The sequence below is a fragment of the Trachurus japonicus genome, chromosome 5 (genome assembly GCF_045865225.1).
Source record: "Trachurus japonicus isolate A0001 chromosome 5, Traja_1.0".
NCBI lineage: Eukaryota > Metazoa > Chordata > Actinopteri > Carangiformes > Carangidae > Trachurus > Trachurus japonicus.
In genome coordinates, this window is record NC_140911.1 from 4907042 (window position 1) to 4918184 (window position 11143).

The following is an 11143-nucleotide window of genomic DNA, read 5'->3' on the forward strand; positions in this document are numbered from 1 at the left end:
AACTCGACATCCCAGCAGATGTGATCAAGTCAAGTCAACTTTATTTCTAGAGCACGTTTAAAAACAACGGGCGTTGACCCAAAGTGTTTTACATACCAGATGAGTGTCACCTGGCTGGTGAACAGGTGCTTTTCCTACCTGTCCTGCTGCTTTTCCTCATCAGACCTAAAAATAGAAGTGGGTGTGAACCAACTCGGCCAGAATCTGATTAAAACTCAGGTCACCGCTCCAAACTCCAGAGAACTGAGTTTAGATTATTTACACTGGAGTTAAAGTTAGAGGCTTCCTGTCAATAAAATGAGTTTGTTTGGTTTATTAAACATCAATAACTTCTAGAACGTCACTAACTGAGTTACTGTAAAGATGTTTTAGGTCTCTGTTATTTTATACAGATTTAGTTACTATTTCTTTGTTTCTATTTATAATATTGCAGCCTAAGTAATTTTATCTTTCTTTTTTTACTCTATTCTGTTCTATTCTATCACTGAGCTGTATGTGTTTGAACTGTTGTACTTTTCTTTTCTTTCACTGTAGTCTGGTTACATTGATCATAGATTTATAATATTTACGTGCTTTTTGAAAAATCTTTCCTTCAGCTTCTTTATTCATGTTTATTTATCACTCATTTACAAAACATATATAGTGCAGTAATCATAGAAACAACAGGGTAAACATTACATTAATAATAACTGAAAAACAAAAAATTACATAGAAAATGAATGCATAAATAAATAGAAATAAATATATGCCAGGGGCCACGAGCAAAGAAAAATTAGATTGAATTAAGTCTCATAGTTTTGATAACTTTCTTGTTTTTAGCAGAAGATATTGACTTGAAATACAACTCCAGTTCTTAAATAAAAACACAATAAAGAGGTTTCACTTTCAGCAAATTTACATTTGTGGATGTAAAACTTTGCAAGAATTATAATGACATAATGAAGTAATATTCTTTTTCAACTGAAATGTCACTCTTTAAAAAACTCTTTAAAGATATTATCTAAAATAAATCTACAAATATCTATCCACAGTTTACGGGTATATTGGTATATTAATAATGGTATATTTACATTTCCAAATAGGGTTAATAAAATATTTCCTGAGATTGAGAATCACTCTCGATGACGTCACGGCGGACTTCCGGTTTGTTCAGGAAGAAGCAGCTACTTCCGCCTTCAGCCCAGCCGCTTCTCCTCCTGACACAGAGAAATGGTGAGAGAAACCTGACTTTAACACAACATTTAAACATTTACACGGGTTATATCTGGTTAGAACCGGTCTGTTCCGGCCCGAGGAGCTGAACTGTGTCGGTTTATTAAAGAGCAGCTCGGGTTTTGTCTCCGTTTTCATCCGCAGCAGCTGGTTAGCTCCCAGGCTAACTGTTAGCTCCAGGCTCACTGCAGGTTTCACTCAAACAGAATTAACAATATGTTCATTATTATTTCTATTATTATTATTACATAATATATAATTATCGTGGTACACGAGGCTGGTTGGAGCACTTGCTTAGTAACGAGTGTGTAATGTTAAATACAGAGGTGAACTGAGTCTGTTGTTGATGCTGCAGCAGCTGGATAAGAAACATGAGCAGGTTTTAGTTTATTTTTATTTTATTTTTTATCATGCTTCGATCTTCAGATTGAAAATAAATAATCAATAATCTGATTGTACAGATGAACACGGTGCTGTCAGTGTTTCCTGTGGTGCAGCTCCACTCTGATCAGTGTTTTTATTCATTTCATTTTAAACCTATTAGGCCTATTATTGGGTTTTATTAAAGGCATAATGCAAACATACAGCAGATATATCAACAGTAATAACACAATTAAACCTCTTTAAATCAGTGCACATATTGTAAAATGTTTTGCATTCCTCAGTTTGTCTGTTAATAATTGATATAATGTATTGATAATAAACCTGTCAGAGCTCAGAATGAGGAAGTTGTGTCCGGTAACCAGGAGCAACAGTTTCTGTTCCCTATCCACATGTTGATATGTGATATGTTAATATGTTATCTCTTAAATTACTCTTTGTATAATTCTTTTATCTCTTTAAATCATCAGGGAGAGATGCAGTTCAGTGTCGTTGTGCTTTAATACTCGATGACAATAACAGGAAATTGAAATTATGATGACATCACCTGACTGACTTATATAAAAATGTCGGCGACTACAGTTAATTTACCACCAGTTCCTCTTTAGTGTGTATTTTATCTTATCACCAGTTTCTCACCAGTTCACAGCTCAAACTGGAACATTAGACAGATGATGATCTGATTGTTCAACAGTAATCTGATCAGATTTTGGATCATGGATCATGGATCAAATCTTGAAAATGTGTTGTTTTTTTAAACTAAAACCAGATCATGTGATCCAGTCTTGGTTTTAATCTGGATCAAACCCTCAGTTTGTGCAGAACTTTTTAGTCGGATCAGGAAAACTTTGATCCAGTTTGGTGGATTCAGGAACAAAATGTGATTTAAATTCAATTCTAACTGGTCAAACAAACAGGGTTTCCCACAGCGCTCGGCTGCCGCCTAAACTAACGTCTTCAAAAAAAACCCCAACAACTATATACTAGCGATATTCGCCGTGTTACTCTGTCATGTTTTCTCCCTTTCATTCCAAACCGTGTCCGACACTAGTCTCCCTTCTCTGCAGAACGTATTAAAATAAAAGTCCAAACAGCGGCATCTGGTGGTGTGTCATGGCTGTTCCTTAACCCACCCACCCCCACACACCACCTTAACTAACACATTTTCTAGGGGAAATGTAGGTAGGCTATATAAACATTTATTTATTGATTTATATTTTGCACCTGGTTTGTGAACCATTATAGTGATAAAGTAAACTTTTGATTATTCCACAAATGAAGAACTTTACCCAACTACTGGATAATTTAAATAAAATCTGAAGTTTGAATTTTAAATTTGAAACATGGAAAAATATTCACAATGTATTTGACTAATGTGCTGTATATTTGCTTTTTTTTATTTATTTAAACAGCCAGAACAGATCAGATCAGATCAGGTCTGGATGTTTAAAAGATGTTTAAGAAACAAAAAAACATCACAGAAAACAGCACAAACAGCTCATTTTCAGATGAATAACTCTCCTGGTTTCTCCCTCCTCTAGACGGCGACGTTGCGTCCGTACCTGAACGCGGTGCGAGCCACCCTGCAGGCCGCGCTCTGTCTGGAGAACTTCTCCTCTCAGGTGGTAGAGAGACACAACAAGCCTGAGGTGGAGGTCAGGTGAGGACGGAGCACAGCAGGAAGATTAAAGAGGATCTATATATATATACATATATCTGTTATTCTGCTTTTCCAGCTTTATTCAGACGTTTATACTTGTTCTGGAGGACGTGGAGGTGTCGTATCATGAGGTCGGAGTGTGTTGAAGTGTCAGGAGCTCTGAGTCGCTGCAAACGCTCCAGTTTGGAGAGTTTTTAATAAATTCAAATGTTTTTCAGTTTAAGAGGGTTTATAAGAAAGAGGTGGGAAATTTATATAGAAACATGTTGTGATGGAAGGTTTTCTATTGGTTGTGGATCTTATTTTTTATTTGTCTTTGTATATTGTCATACATTTTCTTCATCCTGCTCCTTAACAATCCCAGGATTGGAATGAATAATAAATGAAATGAAATGAAACAGAATAGTTCCTCTTTAAGAATCGGAGCAGAACATGAAGATTAAAGATTAAAAACTTAAAGTTAACTGTTTGTGGTTGTGTGTGTGTGTGTTCAGGAGCAGCAAAGAGCTGCTGCTGCAGCCCGTCATCATCAGCCGTAACGACAAGGAGAAGGTTCTGATCGAAGGCTCCATCAACTCGGTCCGAGTCAGCATCGCCGTCAAGCAGGTCGGTCACATGAACACACACTGGTTTAATGTTGTTTAATTTAAATAACTCAACGCAAATCACAGTTTATTTATAAAGCACATTTAAAAAACAACCTCAGTCGACCAAAATACAATCTAGTTAATCATGGATCATATAATAATAAATAGAAACAATACAAGGAAGATTAAGAACTCAATTTAAAACAAATTTAGAATAAAAACCTAATAAAAGCTGTTTCTGTTTCTGCTTCAGGCCGACGAGATCGAGAAGATTCTGTGTCACAAGTTCATGCGCTTCATGATGATGAGAGCGGAGAACTTCTTCATCCTGAGGAGGAAACCGGTGGAGGTGAGTGACACCTGCAGCCGCTCGCTGCTCACAGCTGATTGGTCGCTGAGCCTCAGGTGGCCCCGCCCCCTTTCTCTGCTGCTGTCGCTCTGGCAAACAAACGGTTAAAGCTGCAAATTTGCATCAGATCTCTTTTATCTGTTTATTCACAGTCTGTTTATTGTTTTATTTAAGGTTTCTTTATGTAAATTATAGTTTTTTATTGGTGTTTAATCCTTGTTGAACCTTTCTGATAAAGCGCCGGAGCAATTTAACTTATTTGTTTTTATAGTTTTATGTTTTTATCGTTGTGTTTTAATGTTTCACTGTCTGACGCTGAGAGAGTGCAGCTTTGATTCACAAATAAAGTCCCAGGAACCTGAGATATTTGTTATTTATGGAAAAACTGACACATAAATTGAAATTACTGTTTAATTTTCATTTAATTTAATGAAAAATGGGGAAAAATGGATTGATTATAGAAACCAGGAAGAGGACAGCACCGTCACCACTGGACAATCAGGACTTTGAGACAATGAGAATTGTCTAATGATGTATTTAATAGAAAATAAGTTTAAAAGAAATCACAGGAACCTGAATTTAAATAACATATAAAATAACTTGTTAATATGAATTATTAGCAGCAGAAAACAAAACATTTCATCTTTAATCCTAATGTTTGGTCATTAAATCCTCCCTTCTCTTGTCTCTGCAGGGCTACGACATCAGTTTCCTCATCACCAACTTCCACACGGAGCAGATGTACAAACACAAACTGGTCGACTTCGTCATCCACTTCATGGAGGAGATCGACAAAGAGATCAGCGAGATGAAGCTGTCGGTCAACGCCAGAGCTCGAATCGTCGCCGAGGAGTTCCTCAAGAACGTACGTCCTCCTTTATTTTCCCATCACTTTTACTTTCAGAGGATTTTTTCCTGTTTTCCTGAGTCACAATCATATCAACGATCTATTAAATCTGTCAGATCCATCATATGTAAAATGCTCCACTTCGAAAAATACAGTCGAAGTTGCAAGGTGATGTAGATTTTAAAAGGAAAAGTCCACTAGTGTTTCTTATTATCTAAATTCAGATTGATATTGAGAGGAGACGACTTGTTATTACAGAACTCAGAAAATATCAGAGCAGTCTTTTAGGCTTTTATTCTGAAATAACACCACAAAACAAAGTTGAAGCTCAGGTTGATGTTACTTGCAGGTGGGATTTTGAAGAGTATCTTGTTAATTCAGAAAAACACAAGAAAAAAGTACCTTGAAAAACAGAAAAATTTGCTCCAAAAAAAGCAGCGTTTTTTGTCTTTTTTTTCCAAGTGATTCCAAAACGAAATGATTTTATTGAAGTGACCAGAGCTTTGATTCTGCTTCAGTTTGTACTAAAATAGTTTTTCAATATGTAAAATGTATTATTCTAATAGTAATATTTTTTCTCCTGTTCTCCTTTGTCTCCTGCAGTTCTGAGGCGAACGACCACATTCCTGTTGTTCCCGTCTTCAGGTCGTCGCCGTGTTCGCGGAGCGGAGCGGAGACGACGACGACAGAGGAAGTGAAGACGAACACGAACTGGCCAATGAGGTTCTGCCCTTAAACCTTAAAAAAATAAAAAACGCCCCTGTGCTCAAGAATATTGACGTTTGTATATAATGAAGATTCAGACCAGACCGGATTAAAATCTGCTTTCAGCCGTGGTTCCCACCGACGGAGGCGTTTCGCATTCACATGGAGAAAAAGAAGCTGTTTTTCTGAGTAAATTATTTCCCTGTTTTACTGTGTCATAGTTTTTCTGTTTTTTGGAGTCATTTTATATATATATTTTTGACTCAATGAGATTTCAAAACCCCGCTAGAAGCTCCCACCTTCAAGTAACGTTCAACCGCTGCAGTCAAGTCAGCCTCCACTTTGCTGTATGTATATAAGCTCCATTTAAAAACTCAAGCAATCCCCGGCGTTGTTTTGTGCTACTACAGGAAAAGTGTGTAAGGACTGATTTCAAAATAAAGGTGACCTTTGTACGGTGATGTAGATTTTCAAAGGAAAAGCCCACTCATCTTTCTTATTTTCACTGTGTCCTCTGTAAATTCAGATTGATATTGAGAGGAAACAACCTGTTATTACAGAACTCCACCTCAGAGAGACTCACTCAGAAAATATCAATGGGATTTCCTGGTTAAATAAAGGTAAATAAATTAATATAGATAGATAGATCGATAGATATAACTTTATTCATCCAAAAGGAAATTATTCGGCCAGGCCGCTCCAGAGGAAAATAAATTAGTTAAGGAAAATAAATAGAATACAAAGAGGAAAATATATGATAAAATATATCCTGCAATGTCTAGACAACGAATATACACGACAAAGGAGCAACCTAGATATAAGTTAAAATACAGTGCAACATTAATTTAAAAGTGATATAGTACAAAAGGCCGAAAAACATATCGGCCAAATATCAGAGCAGTCTGATGTAGCATTTCAGAATAAACTGTTAATTTGGATTAATATTAAAAGGAAACTATCTGTTAATACCAGTGAGGTGGAGGACTGTCAGTCTGAAGGGGAACTGTTCAGTATCAGAGCAGTCTGATGTACAGTAGCGCCTTTATTTTGAAATCAGTCCTCATGTGACTTACAGGTGGGATCTTCTCGCGGGATTTTGAAATCTCATTAAGTCAGAAACAAAATTACCCCAAAAAACAGAGCAAAGTGAATGCAACACGCTTCCATACCTAATATTAATTAGGTTAGGTTAATGTTCAATAATCAAGATTAAACCTCCTGTTATTGTCTCATCACAGTGATCGATCAGAATAGATCATAAAGTGTTTCGGCCTCAGGTTGGGAACCACGGCTCTAGAAACAGTAGAAAAGGTCGGGCAGGTCCTTTAAAAAATAAAAACAGATGTTAGTCATCAGTATTAGTGAGCACAGGGGGATGTGGATGTTTTCAGATAATTTAATTTTTTTAAATACATATATATTATATATATTATATGCACATAAATTTCATTTTGCTATGTTTTGTTACAACAAAAGAAAAAAAACCCATGAAGGCAATCAACCTGTAGTCGTCGTAGAGTCGTGGTAGTGCACAGAGTCATTAACCCTTTAGTAGATGGATCGTTACAGTTGATGTACGTGAAGATGAATAAAAACATTCTACTTTGTATTTTATTGTGTTTTTTTATTATTTATTGTTTCTCCGTCTTTTCCCCCTAAAACATCCGAGGTTCACTGAGACAGCTGCAGACGAACAAAGGCATCGGGATTCATCCTCTCTCTCATACACTTATTTACACTTAATATCAAATCTGTGATATTTCAGGAATCATCATAGAGTTCTCAAAAAACAAAAAAACAAAATCAACAAACTGTTTTAACACGTTTCTTTACACATCAAACAAACGTGTGTGTTCAGTAACACAGTCCCTCATGTTAACAGGTTGATTCGATCACTCAGCTGCTTTTTAAGTGTCAAACTTTCATCTTATTTCATAAAAAACACAGAAACTCTGAAGAAGAACGAGCTACATTTAACAGGAAAAAGCGTCTGACGTTTCCAGACGTTGGTCTTCACCTCGGGAATGTTTCAAGATTCAGTTGTTTTTTTTAACACATTTGTTCGTTCTACGACCATATAAGGAAAAACAGGAAGTGAAGAAGCTCCTCTGTGTCTTTGTTTTTCACAACAGTCAGGAAATATTATTCAGATCTTCTGTTCAGAGTCCAAAAACTACGGTGGCCTTGAGGTGCAAAGTAAAATGACAAAATGTGAAAGACTTTCACAAAGGTTGAGACAAATTTACATTCTGGAAAACATTTCTACAGATTATAAAACAAAATAAAATGACCATAACACATTTACATTGCAGAAAACAAATTAAAGGGACAACGAGGAGTTTGTATTTGGTTCTAAAAGAGTCTCATATTAATGTGGATAAATCTACGTTACCACTTGTTAAAGCAGAAGTAAGCGATATTTTTGTGTTAATATAAGTCTTAAATAGTTATATCTTCCAACAGCAATCACTTACATAGAGTGTTTGGTCTGAAACACGGGTCTGTCAGTCACTCTGCTCTGCTCTGAGCCCAGGAGAAAACTTTCCTTGTATCCTACAAGTTTTATCCAATGAGGAGAGAGAACGGCATAAAGGGGCAGTCCTCTCTGTGTGTGCAGCCAAGGGATGCGCCTGAATGTGGTGACGTAGGGACGAGGACCAATAGATCCAGGGCGGGGGCTGCTAACTCCATCGGCTGACAAGACGTTATGGTGCGTTCAAGGCAACTCGTAACTCGTGTTTTTCCGACCTGTGAAGTCATACCAGTTGAGTTCGATCTGGTACGAGTTCACGGGTCGGAAGTTACGAGTGGCCGTTATAGTGACTTTCACAGGTAAAACAGGTCGGAGAAACACGAGTGGGTTGCCTGGAACGCTACAAAGTCGTAAGTCGTGACTTGAAGCTGTAATTTACGGTTTCCTCAACCAGCGTGCTTTGTATATTCTGTATTGTACAATGTTTGTTCCTTACATAACGTACTGTCTAGAAATATGGGGGAATGCATATCCTACCCATACTAAACCGATCTTTATTCTTCAAAAAAAACCCCTGTCGGAGTCAGTAAATTTTAACATGACCCTGCATTAAGCCTTATCAAAAGATACATGACCCCCCCCCCCCCCAGCCATCGACACGTGACATCGCATCACGTAGCGCGTGACACTACATTATTTCTTTTTGACAACCATGTGTGCAACACCTTCTCATCACAATGCCATTTATCAGCTGTTATTAAAACCCAACTCATCAATAACAAAATCGCGATTTTGGACCAGCTCACATTACACAACAAGCCATTAACAATTAATCCACACTCAAACCGAAGCAACAATAATGTGAACCGTACTCAACAACAACGTATTATTACAAGGTTTACAACAGATATGACAGACAACTGTGTGTGTGTGTGTGTGTGTGTGTGTGTGTGTGTGTGCGTGTGTGTGTGCGTGTGTGTGTAAGAAAGAGAGGGAAAGAGAGAGAGAGAAAGTAGATAAAACCAGCTAGCTGTTAGCTACCGTAGCTCAGGCGTCGGTCTCCCGTCAGGTAAAAGCTGCCGTTTATTCCTCAAATGTAGTTCATGAAGTTGTCTCCGGTACAGTTATCCATCACTGCTGTTGAATTAGCCGCTAAACTGCTGGACGCTAAAACCGAGGGGGCGTCTGTGTTTACAATTCACAAAAGCAACGTGAACGTACGTGCTGCTCAGACTAAGGGTTCGAAACCAACTCAGGGCAGACCTGAGCAATATAAAATAACGTTGTGATTTGGGGGCCGTTGCTCTCGTTGTCATCAGTGCTTGCAGCTTTGTAATGTCCCGTTTTTGTTTTGTTTTTGTTTTTTGCGGGCATTGCAGTGTCCTCCAGACAAAATGTTGAATGACCCCCCCTCACTGACCTTTTTTTTTTTAGTGGACCCACCCCTCAACAAAGAATATTATGACATGACCCCCCCCCATTTTCCTCCGGTGGCCCATTCCATAAATAACGAACGGTCCCTTAGTGGATTATAAAATAGCATTGATAATGTACAAAGTATTTAACAACTTGTTACCTTGTAAAATTGTAATCATGTTTAAAAAAAGGGAGTGTAGATATGAGCTCCGAGGGAAACGTATGATGGAAAAAACAAAGTCCAGGACTAAAATAAAAGATCAGTGTATTTCTGTAAGGGGTGTAAATATATGGAATGCACTAGACGATGATCTGAAAATGTGCCGGTCAATGTATGAATTCAAACGTTTGTTCAAGAAAAAGGTATTTGGTAAATATGAGAGATGTGGTTGACGTAACTGACACTATTATGGTATTATGTTTTTGGGATATTGTGCAAAACAATATTATTTCTGTTTGATGTTTTGAATGATGTGATCTGATGAAGCTGATCATGTAAGAAGGGTAGGCGAAAATAAGCGAGAGCTTCAGCCTATTCCTTTTCGGTCTGCTCTTTTCTAGTTGAGTTGATTTTTGTTTTGTTTTGTTGGACTTTTAACTTTGAATGACCTGACCGAAATAAACACATTTCATTCATTCATTCATTCATTCATTCAAAAGCCTGCCTGGAACGCAGCATTAGCCAAAACGACCGGATCACTTACTTCTGCTTTAATGGGTCCATTTTCGATAAATATATCGTTTTGTCTTTATAGTTATTTTGATATTATTATTTAGTGGTCGACTCTCCAGCATTTCCTACTTTAGGTTTCCCGGACGCTGCCCGGCGGGTCATGGGAATAACGCCGCCGGATCGCTAGTTGGCATCTACGACGGTATCTGATCGTCTTCTAACCTCCGACTTTCATTCTTGATCAATGAAAACATTCTTGGCAAATGTTTTCCCTTTTTTGTCCGTCTTGCGCCGGTCCAAGAATTTCACCGTGCGCGCTGAGGCTCATGGGAAATGTAGTGAAAACACTTTGCTTTCCAAAACTCCTCGTTGTCCCTTTAACAAGACATGAAAAACTTTTACAAGCGGCAAAACGAATGTACACGTGACATCAACTGGAGAGAGAACGTAACAAATCCGTGGTGATATCATCGGCAGCGGCTAATTCTAGTTGAAAAAAAGAGCGACTGACCAACATCATCAATCATCACGTTACATAACGACGCATCCAGTGAGTTTTAGGCAGGAAAAAGGAAAACAAACTGCTAAGAGTAAAGTAAGAACAAGGGAATAAGGAGGCTGATGGTTTGTGGGCGGTTTTCAAAGGTAAATACACGTTTTGATTGATATTTTCTGTTGTGACGTAGACTGTAAACGGGTCTATTACGGTGTTTGTAGAGGAGGAATCTGTTCTGCCATATAAAACTGCAAAACATCACCATGAACTTGATTGACGACTAAAACAATTCAAGTTGGCCGCTGCCGTTATCATTTTCGCCACTCGTTCAAGTGTTTCGCGTC

The 11143-nt window shown here is 37.8% G+C and overlaps 2 protein-coding genes across 2 annotated transcripts in view; one reads left to right on the forward strand and one right to left on the reverse strand.

The window, feature by feature from the left end:
• The window catches only part of LOC146986858 (urocanate hydratase-like), a 78755-nt gene that overhangs the window by 29542 nt on the left and 38070 nt on the right, over positions 1-11143 (reverse strand). The window lies entirely within an intron of this gene.
• Positions 1154-5892, forward strand: arpc4 (actin related protein 2/3 complex, subunit 4). The gene is made up of 6 exons (XM_085775732.1): positions 1154-1212; positions 3135-3253; positions 3748-3859; positions 4094-4189; positions 4884-5054; positions 5640-5892. Exons 1-6 carry the CDS (start codon positions 1210-1212, stop codon positions 5643-5645), a joined length of 507 nt encoding a protein of 168 aa, XP_085631858.1. The 5' UTR covers positions 1154-1209; the 3' UTR covers positions 5646-5892.

Excerpts from the sequence above, each read along its gene's own strand:
- arpc4 (XM_085775732.1), top strand. Across the intron at positions 3,254-3,747 it reads AAGCCTGAGGTGGAGGTCAG|GAGCAGCAAAGAGCTGCTGC; the intron begins GTGAGGACGGAG and ends GTGTGTGTTCAG. Across the intron at positions 4,190-4,883 it reads TGAGGAGGAAACCGGTGGAG|GGCTACGACATCAGTTTCCT; the intron begins GTGAGTGACACC and ends TTGTCTCTGCAG.